The 27,662-nt window shown below is 42.7% G+C and overlaps 2 protein-coding genes across 3 annotated transcripts in view; both read right to left on the reverse strand.

Annotated features, from left to right (window-relative positions):
* LOC117757534 (B-cell receptor CD22-like) overlaps positions 1-4,530 on the reverse strand; it is a 51,529-nt gene extending 46,999 nt beyond the window's left edge. The window contains exons 1-6 of one of the 2 annotated variants that reach the window (XM_034578802.1): positions 4,461-4,530; positions 2,266-2,349; positions 1,300-1,560; positions 993-1,077; positions 804-861; positions 55-143 (exon numbers count right to left, since the gene is read on the reverse strand). In XM_034578802.1, coding sequence (XP_034434693.1) covers positions 63-143; positions 804-861; positions 993-1,077; positions 1,300-1,560; positions 2,266-2,349; positions 4,461-4,515 — 624 coding nt within the window. In that variant the 5' untranslated portion in view covers positions 4,516-4,530 and the 3' untranslated portion in view covers positions 55-62. The remainder of the gene's footprint in view (positions 1-54; positions 144-803; positions 862-992; positions 1,078-1,299; positions 1,561-2,265; positions 2,350-4,460) is intronic. The other variant, XM_034578886.1, reaches the window with a different exon arrangement.
* Positions 4,531-8,538: 4,008 nt separating this feature from the next.
* LOC117757340 (B-cell receptor CD22-like) lies at positions 8,539-12,804 on the reverse strand. Its single transcript, XM_034578428.1, has 7 exons — positions 12,454-12,804; positions 12,096-12,317; positions 11,072-11,155; positions 10,105-10,365; positions 9,801-9,885; positions 9,612-9,669; positions 8,539-8,951 (listed from the first exon to the last, which is right to left on the reverse strand). Exons 1-7 carry the CDS (start codon positions 12,518-12,520, stop codon positions 8,871-8,873), a joined length of 858 nt encoding a protein of 285 aa, XP_034434319.1. The 5' UTR covers positions 12,521-12,804; the 3' UTR covers positions 8,539-8,870.
* Positions 12,805-27,662: the final 14,858 nt, after the last annotated feature.

Genomic DNA, 27,662 nt, shown 5'->3' on the forward strand with positions numbered 1-27,662 from the left:
CGGATGTACTCTGAAGTCGTCCATCTTGGTTATGTTTGTCACAGTGGCTCTGACCTGAGGCTTCACACCAGGTCTTCCTGCTCCTCTGTGTCTTCTGTCTGTGCTGCAGCAGCGACGTTCTCATACTCAGGACAGTTGTGTGACTGATGGGCGAGAGATGAGAAAATATTAAGCCTCACTGGACTTTATTCATGAAACCTGCCTATAATCACAATTCATTCAAAATAGTTTGAACGTTGTTGCGCCCCCTGTCCATTCGTTTGTTTGTTCATCAGCAGGATTACACAAAAACTGCTAAACTGATTTCAACAAAACTTGGTGGAAGGATGGGACATGGGCCAAGAAAGAAGTGTCAACGCACCGTGACGTCACCCATTGGTTTGTGAGCTGCCATTTTGAAGCCTCCATTTTTGACATGTTGTCCAGCGCCATCTTGGATTTTTGAAACCAGAAGTAACCATATTTGGAGGAGAGGGGGTGGAGCCTGACTCAGGGCCCAAGGACACTGCCCGCCCACCTAAACCTGCGACCTGCACACAGTACTAGCTGTCAATCACACGGTATCCATGCCCCAATGCCTGCGGTGCTTTATGGTCTATTTGACTCTAAGTGGATCATTCACTTCACTTTCTAGACCCAGAGTCTACGTCCATTTTAATATACGGTCAATGGAAAGAACCTTTTACATTTTGGGGCAGATTCAGACAAAGTAGCTGATCCAAGAAATGTTTTATCTCTTTCTCTAACATAGTGAGATGAAAACAGTGATATGGAGTCATTCTTTTGGCCTCACTGTCTCTCACCTCTATCATCTCCACAGCTTCATTCGCTTCTGACTTCAAGCTCAGAGTTTTCTTCATCCTGGATCCAAAACAACAACAAACACAATATTTCACAAAATGAACTTCATAACACTGAAACTAGTGTTTGAAGACATTTGAAGAAGACAGTAAAAGAGCAGAGGGTGAACTGATGGATTTGTATTGTTTTACCTCGTCCACAGAGTCCAGACAAGCACTGGAACCAGCACGACCACCAGAGTCAGCCTGAGGATATTCATGATTATCACTGACTTCCCTAGACAACAGACTGGAGACATGAGCAGTATGGTTAGACTGATGACTCAGTTTGCCAGGTGATGCTGTTGGTCAGTCAGTATTGTCCATGTGCAATATGATGGGCTTGATATACAGCTGTGACACATCTGGAAATCCTGAGTATTGATGGTTTAAGGTTCTGGTGCAATGAAAAGGAGGGGGGGGGGGGTGTAGGCTGTAAAAGACAGAGAGCTAAAATCACCTGCTCCAACAGTCAGATGTAAGGTGGCCTTACTACGTCCTTGTGTGTTCTGGGCCTCACACTGATAATTTCCACCATGTTCAGCTGTGATATTAGTGATGGTGAAGATTTGTCCTGATGCTTTTGGTGAGTCCTCGTCCTCCTTGTACCAGGTGTAATTAGCTGCTGGGTTAGCATCACTGCTGCAGGTCAGAGTCACCGAGCTGCCCTCCATGATCTCACCAGAGGGACTCACTGACACAGTGGGAACCTTTGGAGCATCTGAAGGATAGTCTATATTAACACACACAGGATGAGAATACAATCAAAACACTGTCTGTATTATTTGTGAAAAGTTTAATTTAAATTATTTCCACATTATTGTAGCTTCATGAGGAGGCTTAAACTCACACAATGTAGGAGAAGGGAAACGCTCATGTCCTTCTATAGCACAGTGATAGCTGTCTTCAGCATTAAAGTGTTGGAGGTGAAAGTATTTTTTCCGTCCAACAAGTTCATTGTTATTGTACCAAACGTAGGAAAGATGATCAGGGAGCTGACACCTGCTGTGACAGGTCAGCTCTGTCCAGATAGAATATGGATTGGCTGTTGATCTCCTCACATGTACCTGGAGCTGAGGGTCTGTGAACAAACATGTTATTTTATTTCAACATACACACTAACATTTCAAACTGACTCTAATGTAAATGTTACCTGTGACAGACAGAGTGACTCCAGCTGAACCAGTTAAACTCCCAGTAGGTTGGTTTGTTGTGAACCTGAACTTGTACACAGCTGAGTCGCTCTCTGTCAGGTTAGAGATTCTCAGAGTGCACTTGTTGTTTCCACAGAGATACTCCACACGACCTGAATACTCCGGATCAGTCCTTAGATCAACGTGAATCCCATTACTCTCTTGAATGAACCAGAAAGTTTCCTGAACTGTAGTATCAAGGTAATTCAACCAAGATGGGTATGTGTAGGTACAGGTAATGTCCACTGTTGATCCTCTGAAGGCACAGATCTCAGTAGAAGTGTAACTCACATCCCAGCCATTCTGACTCCACACCACTGTAACACAGAGAACATCAGAGAATCAGAAGATAAACTTCTACATTTATAAAACTGACTCCATGTATTTTCTCTGGTGAATCACCAGTCGGCAGGTTTTCATTTTAAGATGATGACGATGCCAAGATGAGGAAACTTTCAGTTCACAAAAAACACAGGGAAGTGCCCTTTAGACTTCAGTGTGAGGGAGAAACACACTGTTGGAGGTGAGGAACATGAGGGACCTTGTAGAAGTTGCTCTTATAATGGAGCAAACTGGCCAATATGGAGGAAATGATCTGTGTCTTTTATGCAGAGTCGACCAAAGATGGACGACACGTCTCCACTTCCTCCCACTCTCCAGAAATGAAGCCAAAATATCCTGGATACCAACGCTGCCATCTTTCACATTTGGAACCACAGTCTGCACAGTAGTGATCTGGAGATGGAGCCACAGTATCAAGGTCCCGCCCATACATGAGCTCGATCAATCCTGAGTCAGCTTCAGCTGTCAATCATGAAGTTTAATCTACTTTTCATTTCATCAAGTAACTAATTAAAACCAAACTTATGAGAAACATGAACAATAGAGTGTGATAAGAACGACCTAAAATGACAGAAACCATCTTTGAGAAAAATGTATTTAACTTTTTAGATTGGTCCATGTTCCATCCACTAACATGGAGGAGGCAGGACGTATGTTCTATACTGCAGCCAGCCACCAGGGGGCGATCACAATACTTTGTCTTCACTTCTGGGGAGCAGTAATGTCTTCCATCTTTATTTACACAAGCAGAGTACTAGTACTAGTACTACACTAGTTTGTCAGTACTGACAGTAGTATCCCAAGAGTTCAATGTGCCCATGCAGAAAAAAGTATTTAAACACACATGAAGTTATGGTACAATGCATTATCTCAAATACTCCAGCAGATGGTGCTATGTTGGTGAAATACTGTAGATTAAACTCACACATTGACAGAGAGCGGAAATCCTCGTGTCCTTTAACAGCACAGGAAACTCTGTCTGCACGACGAAAATAATCTGAATAAGATGCTACTTCAATCTTCTTCTGTTGATTCTTGTACCAGACGTAGTTCAGATGATCAGGAAGACGACAACTGCTCTGACACCTGAGCTCTGCATGCATGTAGTTATTAGAGTCATACTTCTCTGATCTCCTCACCTGCACATGCAAATCTGTGTGTGAGAATAAGGAATTCATTTTAGTCCAAACTGACAACACACACATGCATATAAAAGTGCACAGACACACTCAAGTGAACCAAACAAGATGTAGGAAATAAATGAATGAATGTTCAGATGTAAATGTTACCTGTGACAGACAGAGTGACTCCAGCTGAACCAGTTAAACTCCCAGTAGGTTGGTTTGTTGTGAACCTGAACTTGTACACAGCTGAGTCGCTCTCTGTCAGGTTAGAGATTCTCAGAGTGCACTTGTTGTTTCCACAGAGATACTCCACACGACCTGAATACTCCGGATCAGTCCTTAGATCAACGTGAATCCCATTACTCTCTTGGATGAACCAGAAAGTTTCCTGAACTGTAGTATCATGGTTATTAAATGTGGATGGGTATGTGTAGGTACAGGTAATGTCCACTGTTGATCCTCTGACGGCACAGATCTCAGTAGAAGTGTAACTCACATCCCAGCCATTCTCACACTGTACCACTGTAACACAGAGAATCAGATTCATAACGACACCAGAGAACACTTAGTTTACTTTTTACTTTCTGTAGAAAAGAAACACATTTCCATGAGCAGCATTCCATAGCATTTCAACTGATGACTCCACACACTGATGACAATTCCTGCATCGAGAGGAGAGGAACTCAGTCATGATGATAATAATAATAATTATTATTATAATAACATGTTTCAGCCTCTGTAATATTTTGAGCTCTAGACGATAGAAACATCTAAACAAAGATACAAAATAATACTGATGATAATTCCTTCATATATTTTCTTTCTGCATCACTTTACAGGTGATGATCTGAAAATGAATGAATGGTTCATTTATATTTTTACTTTCTTTCTCAAACTCACTTCAGGTGAATCAGAAGTCCGAGTGTAAAATAGAGTGAAACATGAATGTAGACGTACAGTACCTGTCACAGTGAGAAGAAGGACAACAAATCCACTCGCTGCTGCAGTTACACTCATAGTAGCTGCTACTCTCGTCTGTGACTTCAAACAATAAAAACGTCCACAGATAAATAATGTGCACAAGATGAAACTCAGTCACATCACAGACACGTCTACCTCCAACACAGAAGAGTCTGAGAATAAAGACAGATTCTGTAAGATAAAGATAAATTTAAACTGTTAACACATCCCACTTCCTTCCTCTTTACACTTACATGCTTGCTGAGCCCGATTGTGAAAGATTAAACCTAAAACAAAGAAGTAACTTGTGTTTTGTACAAACTGTGAATTTCCTCATTTTACAGAGTGTGAGAAACGACTTTAGTGGCTGTTCATACCAAACCTGAATCTTCCTCAACTAAAGCTATCATTTGGCTTCACTTTGGGGGTAGCTGTCATGTTGTCCATCTTTATATTCAGTATCAAACGTGAAGTTTCTGAAGATTAGACGTTGTAAATTTGAGTTAAAACAAATTCCTGTTTCATGGTGAAACATCAAAGTTTGACATGTCACCATGGAAACGTGAATATATAACATGAAGCTTTTTTGTGTTCCTGGATGAGCGGGTGTCACTTCTGCAACAATCTCCTGTTAAATCTTCAAAATGTACTGACTGTACTTTAATCGTCCAAAAAGTACAGTCACTATTTTGGATAGTGTACTTACATTATCCAAAATATTGTTGTTGAAACCCCCCTCCAGAAAATGATTATTGGTCACTCCCATTGATTTATATAAAATCTTTTAGCTGTTCTAATATTAGTTACAACTAATTACAATTTATAATATTTAGAAGTTAATCTTATTGTTATTTGTAACATTTTGACAGTAACATACATTACGGTTAGCGTTAGCCTAACCTGAGGCTAACTCTACACCTGGTTGAGCCTGGGAAATATTTTCAATTATGGGAGAAGAAGAACAACTTTCTTACTTTTACCTTTCGTGGCTTCCAAAGTGAGAAGTGAGAGAATTTGTAATCTGGGTTAACCAACCCATCAAGAAAGAAAACAAACCTTTACAAACACTGCACATGTCTATATGTTTTATTTCTTCTGGCTCCGTGATGCTGTAAAATATAAACAACAGATTCATGTTGTGTTTCTTCAGTGTTTGGTGACTGTGCTGTACACTGCAGATGAATCGTCCCCCTCTTCTTCACGTCTTGTTCTGTGAAGGGCAGAATAAACCACTCACACCCACAGTTTTTAACCTCAGTAAGTGTAGTGATGAAAATGTTCACGTGTGGAGCTGCTCACCTTGTTGCACTGTCAAATCGAACAGCGCTGTATTCAGCCTCCTCCTCGTCTTCCTCAGTTTCTCTCTGGGGTTGAACTCGACCTATGTTGGAGTAGATGGCATCTGCCCGGTTCTGGGTGAAGCAGACGCTGGCGTAGTGGACGTCATCGTGCGGCTCTGCTGGTCGTGTGTGTGCCGCAGCTGAAATCTGGTCGTACAGTAAAATGCTAGCTGGGATCAGGCTGGAATCTGTGTCTTACTCTTTAACTTTGTTGGGTACTGAGAGTTTCTCTTTGTTGTGGGCCTGATCCTACTCTGCTGAATCAAACTGTGATGGCAGCAGTGATCTTGGAGCTTTCTGTTTTTCCCTGCTGGTCACCAGCTCATCTTCTTAACAGATGAACCCGGTGTCACCACCATGAAACATTCACTCTACATTTTACTCCCTAACTAGAATTACTGCCCTTCGGTTGTGCGCCGCCTCCAACCATTGCAGTTTCAATATTCATACATTTATTTCTTGCCTCATATGAGACCATCGTGACAAAATCCAATCTGTTCATCTTTAAGTCAAAGTTTCAAGAAATTCCTTAAAGGCAGATTTGAGATATCATGTTCAAAAGGCCCAAAACATGTTGGTGTGGCCACTGTGGCCTTGAGCTTTGACCAATCAGGTCATTCATGAGTGTAAGTGAACATTTATGCCAAATTTGAAATTATTCTCTCAATCTGTTCATGAGGCTAAAAATGGTTTAGGGAGGTCACAGTCACCTTGACCTTTTGCAAAGTTTGTCAGAAACAAAGTTTTACAGTTTCAAACACACAGAGGACACTGAGGATTTAGAATTGTATGACATACGTTTGTACTGTCATCACCTGCGTGGACTGAGTCTACACGCACTTCATTGATTGGTTCTCAGTTGTGCATGTGTCTGACGTCAGTGTGTCAAATTATGAGACGTATTCAGTCAACTTTATGTAACTGTATTGATTGTGTTTCGCCTTGTTGAGTTTCATTCATATCCTGTCACTACTGGAACTGAATTGAGGTATCAGCGTTTTCCTCTCGTTCCTCTTATATACATGTTGAACTTGCTTCGTAGTAAACGACCCAGGTCCATGCACCACATTTCATGAGATGTCTGGTAAGATAAGACCTTCTGATGTGATTCAAGGAAGCAAAGCTGCTCCATCTTGTTCCTCTTTGTCACAGGACACTTCATACCATGATACATTTGAAAATGAAATCGTATGAATGTCCTTTGTTTAAATTTTCTCTCATGATTTCAAACTCTTCTTCCATTTGATCAAACTCTTTAAAATTTGAGCAAGGATTTGATTCAGTGAGTAATGAATAGTTTAAAGTTGTGTTTTGACCTTTGGGGCCAAAGTAAGTTCACTGAGGGCGAAACCCAAAGTATAAGATTTATATTTATATTATAAACGCAGAACTCGAACTTCGTCTCCATCTCCGCTGCTTCAATTACAGCTGCCACCAATCAACCAATCACAGCAACAGGGGAAGTCGTTCACGTCCCTCTGGAGAAATTCTTTTCTTCTATTTAACAATAAAAGTTAAAATATCAAAGTGTCTTCTTCTGCATCCGCAATTCATCTATTTGAGATATTAAGGTTTATTATTCCTCCAAATGAAAACTCCTCATCAATCTGAGTCTGACAGTGTGAAAGAAACCTGCTGTTGTTGCAGACAAGTGCTTTCAATTATCACCTTCCTCTGAAAACACCGCACAATTAACTTTAATTGGGAAGCTGTAACTTTAGAACAGTATGGGAGGAGGAGTCTCGTGTCTCCGTGTCCGAGGTGCTGGTTTATAGAGACTAGTCTAATCTCCCCACCTGATATTTAGATTTTTTATTATATTTCAATATTTTTTTTCGACAGGGAAGCTGTGCGCAAACAGGAATATAATATTAATTTATTTAAAAAGGACACTTTCTCTCGAGGAAGAAAAAGGGCAGTGGCTCAAGCCCCCTTTGGTGTCTATGTGTGCACATGCCAGCCTCCATCAATTCAATCTCCCTCAATTCAATCGAGCTGCACCAGAGTTCAATCACTCATAGAAACCAGTCCACTAAATAATCCTGACTGTTTTCATCAGTCTCACAATTATAAAGACAGTGATACAAACAGGCTCCTGGCTCCGCCCCTTTATCAGGATTCCTGCCCAAATTTGATGAGTTTGAGGAAAAATCGTTTTTTAGTTTTCTGGTGTAATTCTGCTGAAAAACAGACAAACAAATAGATAAGGAGTGAAAACAAAAGACCAAAAACATTTATTTAAGAAAGAATCATAAAATTACGATACATTCATTATCCATGTAATAACCACAATAATATCATGTATAAGACACGAGATGAGTCACGTGGTGTTACCACAGCCTCAAAGGCTCATCACCAAGACGTTCAACATAGTTCAGAGGGTAACAGCAAAAACAAAATCTATTTATTGCAGAAAAGACAACAACTTCAACAACAGGCCGGCAAAATGGACAAAAGAAGGAAAACCCAACACACCAACCCACAAAGGGTCGTAGGACCTGAGAATCTTCCTTCAACCTAAACCAACATCAGAACTAAAGCTCACAGAAATAAAGCTGCGAAAACTGGCCGACTGGACCCATCAGAAAAGAAAAAGAAAAGAAACAACACAACAATACTCTTGCTCTAAAGGTCATGCTGTACAAACTGCTGCTGCAACCGGGGATGTAAAGATAGATACTTCCTGTTTCCTCTCACATACTTTCATCAACCAATCACAGTGCACCTGAGGAGAAAAGAAAACAGGAAACCATGAGTAGAAAGGAAATGTGTGGGTGTTTTCCTCTTTATTAAAAAGCGTGGTCTTTTAGTTTGAGAGCTGGACTTGCACGTTCAGATTTCGTGGTGTTTTTACTCAACACCCTGCGCTTGCACTCACACAGCTCCTGCTGGTTCTTAGATTTGCTCTGCTTGTGCTCAAACTCTGCGCTTGCACTCAGATATTTTTTGCTTGGACAGATTTCCTGTATTTAATAACTACACACTATGGTTTCTGTAAAACTCTCTTGTACGGATGTACTCTGAAGTCGTCCATCTTGGTTATGTTTGTCACAGTGGCTCTGACCTGAGGCTTCACACCAGGTCTTCCTGCTCCTCTGTGTCTTCTGTCTGTGCTGCAGCAGCGACGTTCTCATACTCAGGACAGTTGTGTGACTGATGGGGGAGAGATGAGAAAATATTAAGCCTCACTGGACTTTATTCATGAAACCTGCACATAATCACAGTTCATTCAAAATAGTTTGAACGTTGTTGCGCCCCCTGTCCATTCGTTTGTTTGCTCATCAGCAGGATTACACAAAAACTGCTAAACTGATTTCCACAAAACTTGGTGGAAGGATGGGACATGGGCCAAGAAAGAAGTGTCAACGCATTGTGACGTCACCCATTGGTTTGTGAGCTGCCATTTTGAAGCCTCCATTTTTGACATGTTGTCCAGCGCCATCTTGGTTTTTTGAAACCAGAAGTAACCATATTTGGAGGAGAGGGGGTGGAGCCTGACTCAGGGCCCAAGGACACTGCCCGCCCACCTAAACCTGCGACCTGCACCCAGTACTAGCTGTCAATCACACGGTATCCATGCCCCAATGCCTGCGGTGCTTTATGGTCTATTTGACTCTAAGTGGATCATTCACTTCACTTTCTAGACCCAGAGTCTACGTCCATTTTAATATACGGTCAATGGAAAGAACCTTTTACATTTTGGGGCAGATTCAGACAAAGTAGCTGATCCAAGAAATGTTTTATCTCTTTCTCTAACATAGTGAGATGAAAACAGTGATATGGAGTCATTCTTTTGGCCTCACTGTCTCTCACCTCTATCATCTCCACAGCTTCATTCGCTTCTGATTTCAAGCTCAGAGTTTTCTTCATCCTGGATCGAAAACAACAACAAACACAACATTTGACAAAATGAACTTCATAACACTGAAACTAGTGTCTGAAGACATTTGAAGAAGACAGTAAAAGAGCAGAGGGTGAACTGATGGATTTGTATTGTTTTACCTCGTCCACAGAGTCCAGACAAGCACTGGAACCAGCACGACCACCAGAGTCAGCCTGATGATATTCATGATTATCACTGACTTCACTAGACAACAGACAGGAGACATTAGCAGTGTGGTTAGACTGATGACTCAGTTTGCCAGGTGATGCTGTTGGTCAGTCAGTATTGTTCATGTGCAATATGATGAGCTTGATATACAGCTGTGACACATCTGGAAATCCTGAGTATTGATGGTTTAAGGTTCTGGTGCAATGAAAAGGGGGGGGGGGGTGTAGGCTCTAAAAGTCAGAGTGCTAAAATCACCTGCTCCAACAGTCAGATGTAAGGTGGCCTTACTACGTCCTTGTGTGTTCTGGGCCTCACACTGATAATTTCCACCATGTTCAGCTGTGATATCAGTGATGGTGAAGATTTGTCCTGATGCTTTTGGTGAGTCCTCGTCCTCCTTGTACCAGGTGTAATTAGCTGCTGGGTTAGCATCACTGCTGCAGGTCAGAGTCACCGAGCTGCCCTCCATGATCTCACCAGAGGGACTCACTGACACAGAGGGAGGCTTTGGAGCGTCTGAAGGATAGTCTATATTAACACACACAGGAGGAGAATACAATCAAAACACTGTCTGTATTATTTGTTAAAAGTTAAAATTTAAATTATTTCCATATTATTGTAGCTTCATGAGGAGGCGTAAACTCACACAATGTAGGAGAAGGGAAACGCTCCTGTCCTTCTATAGCACAGTGATAGCTGTCTTCAGCATTAACGTGTTGGAGGTGAAAGTATTTTTTTCGTCCAACAAGTTCATTGTTATTGTACCAAACGTAGGAAAGATGATCAGGGAGCTGACACCTGCTGTGACAGGTCAGCTCTGTCCAGGTAGAATATGGATTGGCTGTTGATCTCCTCACATGTACCTGGAGCTGAGGGTCTGTGAACAAACATGTTATTTTATTTCAACATACACACTAACATTTCAAACTGACTCTAATGAAAATGTTACCTGTGACAGACAGAGTGACTCCAGCTGAACCAGTTAAACTCCCATTAGGTTGGTTTGTTGTGAACCTGAACTTGTACACAGCTGAGTCGCTCTCTGTCAGGTTAGAGAATCTCAGAGTGCACTTGTTGTTTTCACAGAGATTCTCCACACGACCTGAATACTCCGGATCAGTCCTTAGATCAACGTGAATCCCATTACTCTCTTGAATGAACCAGAAAGTTTCCTGAACTGTAGTAACACGGTTATTAAATGTGGATGGGTATGTGTAGGTACAGTTAATGTCCACTGTTGATCCTCTGAAGGCACAGATCTCAGTAGAAGTGTAACTCACATTCCAGCCATTCTGACTCCATACCACTGTAACACAGAGCACATCAGAGAATCAGAAGATAAACTTATACATTTATGAAACTAACTTTTCTCTGGTGAATCACCAGTCGGCAGGTTTTCATTTTAAGATGATGACGATGCCAAGATGAGGAAACTTTCAGTTCACAAAAAACACAGGGAAGTGCCCTTTAGACTTCAGAGTGAGGGAGAAACACACTGTTGGAGGTGAGGAACATGAGGGACCTTGTAGAAGTTGCTCTTATAATGGAGCAAACTGGCCAATATGGAGGAAATGATCTGTATCTTTTATGCAGAGTCGACCAAAGATGGACGACACGTCTCCAATTCCTCCCACTCTCCAGAAATGAAGCCAAAATATCCTGGATACCAACGCTGCCATCTTTCACATTTGGAACCACAGTCTGCACAGTAGTGATCTGGAGATGGAGCCACAGTATCAAGGTCCCGCCCATACACGAGCTCGACCAATCCTGAGTCAGCGTCAGCTGTCAATCATGAAGTTTAATCTACTTTTCATTTCATCAAATAACTAATTAAAACCAAACTTATGAGAAACATGAACAATAGAGTGTGATAAGAACGACCTAAAATGACAGAAACCATCTTTGAGAAAAATGTATTTGACTTTTTAGATTGGTCCATGTTCCATCCACTAACATGGAGGAGACAGGATGTATGTTCTATACTGCAGCCAGCCACCAGGGGGCGATCACAATGCTTTGGGTTCACTTCTGGGGAGCTGTCATGTCTTCCATCTTTATTTACACAAGCAGAATACTAGTACTAGTACTACACTAGTTTGTCAGTACTGACAGTAGTATCCCAAGAGTTCAATGTGCCCATGCAGAAAAAAGTATTTAAAGACACATGAAGTTATGGTACAATGCATTATCTCAAATACTCCAGCAGATGGTGCTGTTAGTGAAATACTGTAGATTAAACTCACACATTGACGGAGAGCGGAAATCCTCGTGTCCTTCAACAGCACAGGAAACTCTGTCTGCACGACGAAAAAAATCTGAATAAGATGCTCCTTCAATCTCCTTCTGTTGATTCTTGTACCAGACGTAGTTCAGATGATCAGGAAGACGACAACTGCTCTGACACCTGAGCTCTGCATAGTTATAAGAGTCACCCTTCACTGATCTGCTCACCTGCACATGCAAATCTGTGTGTGAGAAGAAGGAATTCATTTTAGTCCAAACTGACAACACACACATGCATATAAAAGTGCACAGACACACTCAAGTGAACCAAACAAGATGTAGGAAATAAATGAATGAATGTTCAGATGTAAATGTTACCTGTGACAGACAGAGTGACTCCAGCTGAACCAGTTAAACTCCCAGTAGGTTGGTTTGTTGTGAACATGAACTTGTACACAGCTGAGTCGCTCTCTGTCAGGTTAGAGATTCTCAGAGTGCACTTGTTGTTTTCACAGAGATACTCCACACGACCTGAATACTCCGGATCAGTCCTTAGATCAACGTGAATCCCATTACTCTCTTGAATGAACCAGAAAGTTTCCTGAACTGTAGTATCATGGTTATTAAATGTGGATGGGTATGTGTAGGTACAGGTAATGTCCACTGTTGATCCTCTGAAGGCACAGATCTCAGTAGAAGTGTAACTCACATCCCAGCCATTCTCACACTGTACCACTGTAACACAGAGAATCAGATTCATAACGACACCAGTTTACTTTTTACTTTCTGTAGAAAAGAAACACATTTCCATGAGCAGCATTCCATAGCATTTCAACTGATGACTCCACACACTGATGACAATTCCTGCATCGAGAGGAGAGGAACTCAGTCATGATGATAATAATAATAATTATTATTATAATAACATGTTTCAGCCTCTGTAATATTTTGAGCTCTAGACGATAGAAACATCTAAACAAAGATACAAAATAATACTGATGATAATTCCTTCATATATTTTCTTTCTGCATCACTTTACAGGTGGTAATCTGAAAATGAATGAATGGTTCATTTATATTTTTACTTTCTTTCTCAAACTCACTTCAGGTGAATCAGAAGTCCGAGTGTAAAATAGAGTGAAACATGAATGTAGACGTACAGTACCTGTCACAGTGAGAAGAAGGACAACAAATCCACTCGCTGCTGCAGTTACACTCATAGTAGCTGCTGCTCTCGTCTGTGACTTCAAACAATAAAAACGTCCACAGATAAATAATGTGCACAAGATGAAACTCAGTCACATCACAGACACGTCTACCTACAACACAGAAGAGGCTGAGAATAAAGACAGATTCTGTCAGAGAAAGATAAATTTAAACTGTTAAACACCCCCCCCTTCCTTCCTCTTTACACTTACATGCTTGCTGAGCCCGATTGTGAAAGATTAAACCTAAAACAAAGAAGTAACTTGTGTTTTGTACAAACTGTGAATTTCTTCATTTAACAGAGTGTGAGAAACGACTTCAAGATTCAAGAGTTTATTGTCAAATGCAATACAATAAAAGTTAAAATATCAAAGTGTCTTCTTCTGCATCCGCAATTCATCTATTTGAGATATTAAGGTTTATTATTCCTCCAAATCTCTCTCTCTCTCTCTCTCTCTCTCTCTCTCTCTCTCTCTCTCTCTCTCTCCCTCTCTCTCTCTCTCTCTCTCTCTCTCTCTCCACCCGTCTCTGTTGTGACACTAACTTTCTAGGAGTAATGAGGCAGAAAATATCATGCTTTAACTTTAATTGGGGAAGCTGTAACTTGTGTGGGAGGAAGAGACTCTCTCTAATCATTATCCATCAAGTCAGCATATGCTGCAGATGAAAAAAAAAACAACCTAAACATTTCATTTAAAAAATCCACAAAATAAATCTAAACGGATAAACAGATGTTTGCTTATCGCACAAAGTGATTTTCTGGCATTGGGCTCGTTATCCGTTTTAAAAATAGCATCCGACTTTCTAACTAAATAATTGGATAAGATCAAAACCCCTGAGTTTTAAATATGCTACATTATTATTGTTGTCACCAAAGATAAAACATCAAGTTCTCCACCATGTTATTTCAGGGCTTCATGTTGTTATTGCCTGACAACACTTCGTTTGAACGTGGCAGATAAGACTGAAATCCTCCATTTCCCTGTGTCACACATGCAATTTAAAATTTACATCATGTCTCTTTTAAATCAATTTTAACAACTCAAGAGTGAAGAGTCACGAGTCTGTCCCCAGCGTTAGCCACTTGGTTACGACGCTTTAAAGCAAGTACACTCTGGGTCCCCCTACAGGTGGTATAGTCGTAATTCAGGTTTTTAAATAACTGGCGAAAAAAATAAAAAGTCTTGGTTTCCACCTTTACAATCGACCGTGATACATTTGTGAGCCAACCTCAGAAGACAAAGAACCATGTCAAGCAACAAAATAAAGTACAGTTAGAGGATTTTACATATGACACATAGTTTTATTTAAGTAGTGAAAACTAACTGACAAAAAGAATGAAAAGCAGCAGAGTGGAGTTGCATAACATGTCCAGACTGACTGACAGCAGCAACGGGACAAATCTTGCTGGGCTATTAAAACATCCATAACGTGTTTACCGTCACCTGCAGGCAGTATCCGTCCAAAGGTCACAAAAGTATGAAGTAATTCAAGGAATGTCAGCGTTTCTTCTCCAAAAGAAGCAGTTTATATGGACAAGTAAATGGAAAATGAAAATTCTAATATTCTGTACACTTTTGGAACTGTGTCCCATGCTAATGTTAGCACGCTAGCATTTCTTATGGTCTACTGTAAGTCAGCTGATGACATTTTCAGGATGAAAAATCAAGTGTGGCGTGATGAGCATGAAAGATTTCACCGGGCATGTGAAACTGGACCTCAGAGGATCAAGGTAATTAGGATTCATCCGTTAGGAACCATGAACGTCAGCAATCCACCCAACGGTGGCAGAGATACATTTCAGTTTCCGACTGACTGACCAAGCAGCTGCAACACCGTCGTCTCTAGAGCCGTGCTGCTTTTTTGGCAGAAGATTATCAAGGAGGAAACAATACTTTGGATGGGACTGATCCTGAACACAAACCAAAAGGGTTGACTAAAGAGTACGGTCACAATTACCTGCTAACATGTCCCCCGGCAGCATGCCAGGATGGTTCGCTCCACCAATATCTGTCACTTTGCTCGGTGGCTAACCTAATTTCAGGGGAGCGCCTATAGCTCAGGACATGACTTTTACTGCATTGCTCTGTGCGTCTTCCCCCCCCCGAACCAGCGCCGCTCGGCGTCTTGTCGTCATTCATAATGGAACCATAGAATGTAATTTGGGAGAGCGATTGGTCAGCGAAGCAAGAAGAGAGGGAGGGAAGAAGTGAGAAAGAAAGAGCGGGACAGAGCTTAATGTAATGTCATTTTGAAGAGATGGCCTCTGCGCTCACACTGATCCATAATTTGATATAAAGATGGAATATCATCAATCCCGTCGGTAAAAGACACAGTGGACAGACGACTCCGTCTGTGAAGTGAACACAGCTCACACAGTTTATTGTACAGGGCCCCTGCGGAGTCGGGATACAGCTCGAGGAAAGGCCACCAGGGCATCTACAGCCTGACGACCATATTCAAACCAGGAAGTGACTGAAAAATGGCCACAGATCAAGTCGAGTAGCCGTCCAACAGATTGTGGATCTGCACTATTCAATGTGAGGGAGTGGGAAGCTAACACATCACACTCTCCTGTAATAAAGTCACACGTACTCCTCAAGCAAAACCCCTCACACTCACAAACAGTTTTGAGTTTAAAAACTGTAGGTGTGAAAATTAAAAAGTTGTGATATGGGCCTGTGCTGGAGATTGATCTGATTCAAACCTGGATTAAACCTGGGAACCCTAGTGGTTGTCTCAGGGGCCTTTTTACTCCTTTTAACTATTGCTTCATCTTAGTTCTAACCACGATGCCAAAACTGCTGCATAAACACTAATACAGAAACATCTCAGATCTCCAAGTACAATGACTGACTGTAATAAAGTGCTTGAACACCATTTATCCATATGTCACTTAACCCTAAACCCCATTTGACCCCTGTTAGCCTTCTATTAAACTTCCGTCAGCGGTGAGGAGGTTTTGTTGGAGCTCATCAAGCAGCCACTACCGCTGGCTGCCTGTGATAGGTTAAGACCCCTTTTAGGATTAACGTTTACACTCCAATCACCTCATGTCTTAATATCATACGTCCTTGAAAAACAAAGCAGAAGGAGACACCTGACAACAGCAGAAATCCCTGACCTGAGAGATGCTCACTCACCTGTGGGTCCACTTAAAAAAAACTCTTGATGGACGTTCACCCAAATTTTAAACAGAGAAGCATTCAGTGTTTCCCAAAACCCCTTCAGGCCACATTAATCTGGATGTAATGCACCTCGGAGATGGACGCTCCAGGTTGTAGAGTCATAAATTAAACTACTTTGGGCTTCAAGAGCATCTTGACTTGTCTCGAACATCCGTTAATAATCACTTATGAACTATTGCTCATTAGGGAAATACCAGTGCAATGTAATCCAATAGCACCACAAACTTACAGGAGAAGGTGAAACTTACAGCAGACATGTTTCGTTGGATTGCAGTAGTTTTAGTTTTAGTCAGATTGCACCTTGACGAACTTTGACCTTTTAATTCATGCCGTTAACCAAAAACAAAGTGTCTTGATAAATGAAGGAAGCTACAGGAGCCTATTATCTTATCTTATCTTTCCAAATATGTTTATATCTTGCTGACGAATAAACAAACACACAAACAGAGGTGAAAACAAAACCTCCTTAGAAGAGCTAATAAAAAGAACCCCCCCCCCCCCCCCCCCCCGTGAGAGGTCGCAAATCAAGCCTCTAGCATGTTTGTATTTTTCAAGGATCTGCAGATAAACCTTGTGGTGTTCAGACGGAGCAAGTAGAAAATCTTCTCTGCACTGACGCTTGTTTTGTTACGACAATAAAAATTGTCATTACTTTCAACGTCCCAGAAAAACTAATCATGGCCAAATGGGTTTTTTGCTGCCAGATGCTGAATAGAAGCACTTTGGGACTTTTTATGGACGAAATCCAACAAATAAAGACGTTTTATTTCTTCCTTTATCAAACACTTGGAGGGATTTAGATTTAACTGACAGCAGCACTGATGCAGCAATGATGCACATGTGGATTCAAGGCAAGAAACCTACTGTCAGCTTTTTTTTTCTGCAGACAAATAACAAGAGAAAACCTCCCTCAAACTGAAGATTAAAGCGTAAGAGTGTGTCTCCCTCTGACCTTTTCATACAGCTGGACATTAATTCCTGTAAAGCAATTATTACCACCTTGAGTAGCTCGTCTTCATTTTTCTGACCGGGTGTTGTTTTATGCTTTATCCCCGTCTTTGACAATCGCCCCTAAATGCGAGGAAATGCATCATCCACTCTGCTGGTAAAGGTTTACATGTTGAACACTTGGATTTTAGAGCCTTTTAAAAGAAAGATACGCTGTAAAAAAGCCCATATTTTAACTCTTCAGGAGAAATTCAACCAAATACTGTCACGTCACAGAGAGACACTTGCTTTTTCCCGGGTTCGATGCTGGTCTTTGCCTGAGTCACTTTTAGGATATTGCACTGATGGGATCTGACTTCTACCACATTGGCTTGTTGGGAGGTAAAGTGAGTCCCCAGTCCTACATCCCCAAAGTTAAACTAATTAAAAAAGCTCAGAAAGGAACAGGACTCTTCTTTCCAAAGTGAATCTCTGGGGCCGACAGGGTCCCTGGTATCCGTCCTGCAGAAGAAGGTTGAAGAGAAGAAGGGGAATTGGACCATGAGGCAACTATTTGATCGTTGGTACAAGAGGGTCCAGAGTTGAGTAAAAATAAAGTGAGTGACCCTAAAATCTGGACTGTCAATAAAATGAAATACATCATTAATTCAGCTGTTCCACTGAAAAGTTTAGTGATGTTGTCAATCACAGATTATTCCCAAAGAGTAACGACACACACACACGAATATTGGAAACAGATCCCATGACATTTTGACCAGGACTCTATTTTGTCCATTTCCTGTTCATAGAGACATCATTTAATTACTTTAATGAACAATAACTGTCTTACCTAACAAACAGTGAGACAACTAAATGATAGACTCCACTACAAATAAAAATGACTGTAATTTATCCATAATCCAGAATAACCACACATTTCAGGGACTTTTCGTAATGAGGCAGAGAGATTAAAACAGTGATTCTCATCTTTAATGCACGTTTCAGACACCGAGACAAAGAGGGACTCGAATCTGTTACGGCTGCTGCACGACTATTTGACTCTGAGTCTCTGGTTCATGCAGAGTTTCTCTGCCTTGAAACACAGATCAGGACCTCAGCGACAGAAAAGTGTGTCTCTGCAGGAGGAACTTTACTGAGCGAGTGTGGGTCTGTACCAGGGAAACTGTCTTTACTGTTTGAAGTAGTGACCAGGTCCTCGGTGACAGGATGTGTTGTGTGCACAGGACTGGTTTGTGAGTCTGTGTTCCCGGACCAGGGAAAGTAAATAATAAAACCCCAACCCTTAAAGTTCAAAGATGTAAGGAATTATAGAATTGCATGTAAACCAGCTGCCTGTTCACTGTAAATAATGCTTATTTTATAGCATCTTTCTGAATCTAAATGTGTTGCATTGGTCTTAATTGACAGGACAGTAAGAGGGAACAGGAGAAAACATGCAGCAAAGGTCTGGGAACCAAACCCACGGCGGCTGCAGCAGGAAACCTCCGATTTCCCTCTAGTGGTCCAAGCAAGTGCAGCGGTTCGCACCGTCACCACACACAAGGGTTGTGTGTTTGTTCTCACTGTGTTTTCCTCCTACAGTCCAAAGACATGCAGGTTAATTAAAGACTTTCAATAACCTGCAGGTGTCTTTGCCCTGTGATGGACATGTGACCCGTCTCTCGCCCAATGAGGATGAGCAGTGTAGAGACTGGCTGCTCCAGGATGGTTTAAAGAACTAAGGTATGAACTGGTATTGATTAAATATCATTAAATGGTGTGTGGCTACCTTCGGCTTGTTTGTATGTGTGTGTGTGTGTGTGTGTGTCTGTATTTAAGTTGTGTGTCTGTGCCAGTTTCACTTTGAATACGTCTGTACCAGCATGTGTGAGCTTTGAAGACAAGGTCAGTCCTTGTGAGAAAATATTGTGTATTCGGAGAAGAAGAGAGAGAACGAGGGAGGAAACAAGTGTGTGTGGGTGCGTGTGCGTGTGTGTGTGTGTGTGTGTGTGTGTCTGTGAGTGTGTGTGTTTGTCACTTACTCACTTACGACAACCAGAATGGATTTGAAAGGTAAAAGTACAAACTGTTCCCTCTTCGTCTCTTCACTATTTCAGCAACTCTCACTTTTCTCATGTGATCACAGAGACACAGTGTAACCCCCCCCCCCCCCCCCCCCCCCCCCCCTGCCCTCTCTCTCTCCCTCTCTCTCCCCCTCTTTCAACCTGTCTCTCTCTCTGTTCTTCTAATTGGTGCAGCATCCACCCACCAGCTGTCAGGAGCGGGCCCCTGCGCGGAGCTCTGAGCCAGCCAATTACTGTCTAGGCAGGCTTACACCACAAGGACCCAGCCAGACATCCACCGCCTCCCGGAGGGCTCCGCCGCGGCCGCCCAGTGACGTGGAGGGCAAAGTGGGTCAAACGTTAGGGCAGCATCTCCCCCCACCGTCCGCCGCCTCGCCTTCCTCTTAATGGATGTGACAAACAACAAACAGCTCACAGCACGCGAGGTCTCGAGGGGGGGGGAGGAGGCGGGTGGGAGGGAGGACGAGGAAATGTGAGGTGAGGAGGCCGGGAGAGGAGACGCAGCGAGAGAGCCGGCGAGGGGCCGACTGCACAGAGCAGAGTGAGTGTGAGCGGGTGGTAATGGAGCTGATTAAACATCACGCATGTCCGGCGAATCGCAGGAATGTAGCTGCAGCTCGGAGGGAAGAGATCAGAGGGCGTTCGACAGGAGGAGACAGTGAGAGGAGGAGGTGCACAGGTGGGTGAGTGGACATGGGAGACTGGCAGCCAATCAGAGGGATGGATGGAATGAGGCCAGCTGATATCACCTTGCACAGATTTTAATTGCGTTGAACTTTGACCTATGAAATCTCTGTCCCCTGTAGCGAGTGTCGGGACAATGACGGAGTTTTGCTGACGCTGAATAATTCACAACTTTGCTTACAACTGTTGTTAGCCAGCTGACCGTGCTGAATCCTGCAGGCTATGTTCAAAACCCAACACACGCAGTTTCCTGTTTGGCCACACGACGCTCACTGTGTACAATGTGTGTTCCTGGAGGTTTCCACTAGAGGGCACACCCCAGGACACGTGTTGTATAGATTTCTAGGATTTACATTCTGTAGGTACAGGAAGTTAGAAGATGGCAGAAGCAGCTCTCCTGGCGCCATCGTAGAAGGTACATGAGGCCGTTAAAGGGATAGTTCACCCAAGCTTTTTCGGTTTGGCTGCAATGCTGTTTACCCCTCAAACTTCAGAAGTATATCTCCAGTGTTAAGTTCATGATAACACGTCCTGAGTGAGACATGAACTTAACAAAGAGATGGTGGAACTCCTGTTGATAATCCAAAGTGAATCTTAAATGGATCAAACACAAGAATCTGCAGTTTGACTTAAATGGAATCACAGTTCTGAGTGCAGGTCGCTCTGTTTTCCCGTCACCAGCACGCCGCTGCTCAATGTGTTTAACGCCACATCAGCACCCAGCCATGGAGCTGACTGTGTGTGGAGAAGCTATTAAAACAGCAGCGACCTCCCAAAGGCGCCACGTGTTGCTGCGGAGAGACGCCAGGGACGGCGGCGGTTACAGGAGACGCAGTGAGGGGACCAAAGGGAAATTTAAATGGAAATCACCGGGCCGCGTCACGACTCCGCGCAAACACAAACACACGGCGCTGCCGCACCACCCTCCACCAGATCTGACATTTTATCACATTTGTGTTATTGTTCAACAAAGCGCCTGTTGTGCCTCTGAATAAAGACGCGAATTGGAAATGTCACTCATTCCATAATGGATTTGTTTTTACACATAATGAGAATCAAAGCACTTTGCAGTGTAATTGAAGTGAGAGCACAGAAAGGAAAGCAGCTACATTGGTAAACAACATGCAGCTCTGCAGCAGTGAAGGAATCTACTCAATGCACCTAATTGAAAAGAGACATTTTCTAATCTCCTTAGGTTTGATATTCAACAGCAGCTAAGTTTACTATGACCCACAACGTGTTTTATTTGGTTTCTCTACAAAATTCACCCACAGAAACTATATAACTACATTTACTTTATATATAAATATGTTTTAGTTCAGTCGTTCAGTCGTAGAAACTAGAAGTTTAGTCTTTTCGATAAATTCCAAGTACACAGGGTTGGACATTTATAGGCACTGACAAACATTTTCTAACATTTTTGGACCATAAACTTTGAAATACCTCTCTCATCAGAACATTTAGTGCAAACACGGAATCCTAACTACGTTTCTGAATTATTTTCACATGATGCTGATGAAACAGACTTTGGATCTAAATACTTTTCTTACAGTTAAACATAAACTGAGTGTATTTGTCTTGATCTTTGACTGTGATACTCATCGAAATGCTCGTCTCAGTAATAATTTGTGCAAACTGCCAAGTCAGAGATTAAGTGATTAAAACCACAGCAGAATAATGTGGTAAACACGTATATAAACCAAATGTAGAGGTTTATCACCTGCAGCTGATGGGATTAGTGCAAATAGGTGGAATTACGTTGTGATTTTAGCAGCTAATCACATTTAACTGTTGCAGTAGGAAGCCTCTGTCTCTGCAGCGCACGATGCAACAAGCGGCCGTTGGGCTTCCAGCTGGTCGTCGGCAGAGGAGACGTGGTTGGTGGAGCTGGTTCTCAGAAGGTTCTCAGTGTCTCGGGCTCCAGGGACGTGAACAACATCAAGAGTCTGTCTCTGCAAACATTCGTCTCAACAGGTTTTCCACCGTCTTTCTCAGGGTTGGTTTGACTTTGATGACATTTTAAAAACATGGCACCGGCACAGACTGTCCTCAGAAGACGCAAAAGGAAAAGACTGACTTGGGTTAAGTCTGGTAAATGTGTTGTGCTTTTGAAAGTGAGCTATAAAACGCCTGTGGGACAGTTTGTTTATAAACAGCCCATTAAAGAAGAGGACATTTTCCTGAGGACACATTTGTGTGGGTGTGTAGTTTAGCTGTAAATTTATACTTGCTGTTTATATATTGTGCATGACTTTATATTAATGTTGTGTTTTATCTGCATGTTTTATTGTGTTCAATGGTTTTTTTAGTGCTGGATTTTATGTCTTCATGTTTTATATACTTGTCTTGTTTTTGTTGTATTTTGATTTCCAAGTGATTGTTCCTAATAATCTGCTCATCTGAGGCCTTTTATCTGTTGGCACCTGTTGAGAGCAAAGTTATAGACTTTTAATTGAAAGTTAAGGTTTTTGAAGAATTCAGCTGTGACACATTTGAGAGGACAATAAGAAAAACATCTTGTTGTCTCTTTGGTTAAATGAGCTTATTGATTTTTAAGGATCAATAAAGAAAGAAATGGTAATAAATATATATAAGGTAATAAATAAGGTAATAAATCCCCATTTAATTACTCCAATTATCTACATTACACAAAACCCAGATTACCAAGTGCTTCACAAGGCAGCAATTAAAACAAACAAGTCATAAAATCATCAGAATTAGGAACCAATGGTCATAAACGTTAAAAGAAAATAAACACATGAAAATAAAACATTAAAATTCAAACAAAATCAGGAAAGTATAAAATATCAGAGACTTCTCACCATAAAGTTAAACGTAAAACTGCAGAATGAACACATAACAGTTCCTCTTTAAAGGGCAATCACAATATGCATTCATGTGGAGAGACTGTACACACCATATTAAAGCATGTCCACACACACACACACACACACACACACACACACACACACACACACACACACACAGACACACACCATGTTGCTACCTCGCCTGTAAACATTTATAAACCTGAAGTGCCAGCACCAGATCCCTCCATGAATCACAGCTGCCGTCCTCCTCCCACAGCTTCCCCCCCCCCCCCCGTCATTCATCAGGAGACGTTCCACCGCCATTCACCACAAACGGCTCAGCAACAAGCGCTGCCATGTCGGACCCGCACGGCTCCCTGGAATCACTCACCAGTTCATTTAGCCACAATACGTATTAGCATACCACAACGAGGGGGCCGTGATTAGCACATTGTAAATTGATTACCTTGACGAATATCTCGCGGCGCTGCCCGCTGCGCCTGGCGGAGCAACCGAAATAAACGTCAGAGGGAATGAATGCCTGTACGTCGCTCGCTCGCTCGCTCGCGTAATCTCACAAAAGCAAGGCCCGTGAAATGGTGGCAGAGGACGCCCTGCATCTGGCTGCACAGTTCCTGGGCTGTGATTAGGGAAGCTGAGCCTTTTGTCCCCGAAAACAATAAACCACCTGTTTCCCCCGGCACACGAACATTGTGGGATACTTGGTGGATAATTGGTGGAGCCATCGGTTGTGTTTTTTTGTCGGTAAGAAGGACGCAATCAAGGCCTGATTATGGAACATTTCAGGGAGATTGCTCTTGGATTGTGATGCGAACACCAACACCGAGGTCCCGGTCGGGGTGAATGTGTTTCTGTGGGCGGCGATGTGCCGCTCAGCTGCTGCCGAGTTCAGCAGGAGACGCAGGCAAACTTGTTCCATCCAAGAAAAAAAACTGTACTTTATGTAACAAGGTTATTGTGGTATTGCATCTATTTTAATTCGACTCTTTATTTTGAAGTTTAGTTTAGTCATAACAAGCTTTTGAAATGGAAATATGGGGTGTAGAGGGATAAAACCTCAACAAACCATTATACCCTCCTCCTGTCTGGCCTGGATTTAGCCCCTGTTTTTTTTGGGGGGGGGAGGGAGGCTCCAAGTTTTATTTCCCCCTGTGAAATGTTTCACGTATTTTATCACCTTCCACTCGGAGGTGCTCGCTCTTGTCTGTGACACAGTCGTACTCACAGTGTTCCCAACTGGGACACTGGTTCTTTATCCAAACTCCCGCTGCCGTCGTGATGAAGTGGAAACGAGTCCCAGTCAATCAGGTAAGTTTCCCCTCACACTTGTGCAAAGGTGCACTAGTGATGTCGGGAAAAAACTTTCTCCTAAACTGAGACGAAAGAGAAGCACAGATGTGAAAACCTCCTTCTGCTTATGACCGAAGAAACAATCCACTAAACTCTTCTCTGACTGGAGAGGGATTACGAGTTTGGCGAGGTTAATGAGACTTTGATAGAAAATACAACAGCTTTGCTCGTAAAACCGTGAAAATGCACCTGAGTCAACATTATTCTGTCAAATTGCCGTTTCCAAGGTCAAGAATGAACTTTCAAGCTCAACAAAACGAAACAGGACTAAGTACAAACTCAATTGTGACACAATCATAGTCTCGGGTTTGGCAGAGACACTTCTACGTCTCCCGGACGTGGAGAACAAGAGACTTCAAAGCCTTTGTCCTCCTGACCATCACTCGCCCTCCGCTCCCGCTTCATCTCACTCGGTGTGTTTCCCTTGTTGTTTCTGTCTTAATGAATCCCTGCGCTCGCTCGGCTTTGAAGCCTTAAGCCGAGCAATTAACGCTGAGCAGAGGCGCGGCCGGATTCATGTGAAGGAAGTGGCCACGCTTCGTGTTGAAAGTTGCATTGAACAATTTTCAATTAAGTGACATTTGAACTTGGAGTTTAAACAGTTTTTCCGAGTGTTCGAGACTTTGTCAGGGAAAGTTTGTCCTCGTTCAGATAGTGACTCACACGGTTCTCCTCAGGGAGCAATTAAAAAGTGTTGAGCGTGTTAGTACTCAAACCTGATCAGATACTCATACATGTAATCTGGATCATGTAATCAGATTACACTTGCACTTCTCCTGTGCTTTGAAAGTTTTTATCACTTTCTTTCTTTTCTGTTTTACCTGCATCTTATTTGTATCTATATTTAATGTAAAGCACTTTGAGCTGTATTTCTTGTATAAAAGGTGCAATACAAATAAAGTTTATTATTATTATTATAATTGTACTCAGCTCAGATTGCATTTGAAACGCGAGTGGCTCTCAGTCGCCTTAAATCCAATCAAGCTGCTCCACATTTCACACTCTCACAGATCATCAGTCCTGGTTTGTTTCCTTAATTATTCGCTGGAAAAACTGTGAAAATGTCAACAGAACACTGTCTCGCCACGTTAAAGAAAGTGATGTAAAATATCCTTTGGACGCATTCTCCCCCAAATGTTTTGCGTATGTGTCCCAATCCTCCACGCCACCGAATTTCAAGGGAATCTGACGAGCAGGTTTTGCATCATCCTGCTCACAAACAAACTACTACAACAACCCGTCCCTTCAGAAACACTGTCACTCAGTGTTAGTGAGAAGTTCCATCGTTCAGTTCCAAGCGTCCAGGCGACACAAAGTTTTTGTAGCACCAGAATAACTTTGAAGCTGTTATTGCCAAGTTTAATAACTCCCCAGTGTTGCTTAATACCGACTTAGAACTGAGATAAATGGATGAGAACTGCTCCAGTGACAAGGACAGTCACATTGGGGAATAATCCTCTCAGGGTTCATCACTGTCTCCTTCACATTACAGATAATCGTATGATCATGACCATATAAAACACAATCTATCACCGATTCCTCCCGTTTCTCGACGTCAGACCCGTTTCTCCGATTTCTGTCCCGCCACACTGACCGCCGCGGCCTCCTCACACAGCGGCGTGCGATGGCAGTGAGAGTGGAGTGATTAGGCGTGATGGAAAAAGACGAGAGGTCGGAGGAGAGGCAGATTATGTTTGATTACTCACGTCAGATCCAATCACGCTCATATCGCTGGAGCTGATGAACTCGTTCAGATATCGACAGCAGTGAACATTCCAGTTGGAAAGTGTTGCAGCTCAAATCCGAGGGTTTGAAATGTGAGAAATCCGAGCGCTCCTTCTGATATTGTTTCAAACTGCAAAGAGTCTGATCTTTATTTAGTTGCAGGTGAGAAATGAGCGAGTGGCACGTGGATCTGTTTTCACCGCTTGTTTGCCTGCGCTGCTCAACGTGTGCGTGACAGTTTGTCAGCAGCCGCTTGGCCTTCGCTTCAGCTCGGCAACTCGTGAAAGATCACAAGGTTAAACTAAAAATATCTGGCTGTTCTTTATTCCTACCACCGATCTGTCCCGTCCTCCGTTCACGCCGCTTCTCCTTCATGTCGTTCACACTCTCTCCTCCCTCCTTCCTCGGCCTCCCTGCTAATTAGCTCCTTTGCCATCGAGCGTTTAGAGACGACAGATCCAACATTTAGCCACCGACACTCACAGAAACCATCATCTCCAGCTGGCGTTTGCATTCACACAGAACCGACAGAGGAGCCGAGAGGCGGCTGCTGAGCGAACTCCTGCAGAAATGTACATAAATGCTGGGAACGTACAGAGGATACATTTGTATTTCCACACACAAAGGACACTGAACGTTCACATAAAAGTACAGAGATGTGAATTCACTGGCATATAACACACACACACACACACACACACACACACACACACACACACACACACACACACACACACACACACACACACACACACACACACACACACACACACACTCACTTCACCCTGATGCGTACAGACCTTTGGCCCTGGGGGCAGACGATGGTGTTAAATAGCATCACTGTCAGAGCTCCAGCGCCGTCGCTCGGTGCCGGTGCAGCAGTGAAATAAAAAGCCCCCTCACTCCCACCACCCTCGCCACCGGAGGCCATGTTCTACACGTTATCCTTGCTCCGACCTCCTGCTGTTTCAGATTATATCATCGTATGGATGGAGAGAGGAGAAGTGCTACGGGTTGAAGGGTGTGAAGCTTAACGCTGGAAACGGGCCGAGGGGACGAGGTAAATGGTGGAATCGACGCCTTCAGACATGAGAAAGACACGAATTTAAAAGAAAAGAGATAAGATAGAATAAAATGCATTGATCACACACGGGGGAAATTCACTTGTTACAGCAGCAGATAGTCACAATGACACATTAAAGAATAGAATAAAATTGAATAAAATAGGACATTTGGGACAAATAGAGCTAGATGTGTTATATGCATGTTAGAATATGAACGTTGAGGGTTACAAGACCCTGCACAGCTTCTTAAACGTCTTTGAAGCTGGATTTAACAACTGTGGAAAAGTGTTTTTACAGCAGAAGGACGTCTGTATCTTGATGTTTGCAGCGGGGGAACACAGACCTGATGTCACACCGCACACCGTGTCTCTGCTGGACAAACCGGTGCTTCCTGTCCGAGCCTCGCAGCCGCGGCAGAGACGCACCTGTTGCACAGACACAGAGATTTTTAATGAAACAAACATTTTCAGATTAGTCAGAGACGTCCGGTTTAACCTGCGTCTCAGGGGCACAGTATCATTTACCCCAC

This window comes from Hippoglossus hippoglossus, chromosome 1, assembly GCF_009819705.1.
Source record: "Hippoglossus hippoglossus isolate fHipHip1 chromosome 1, fHipHip1.pri, whole genome shotgun sequence".
Classification (NCBI taxonomy): domain Eukaryota; kingdom Metazoa; phylum Chordata; class Actinopteri; order Pleuronectiformes; family Pleuronectidae; genus Hippoglossus; species Hippoglossus hippoglossus.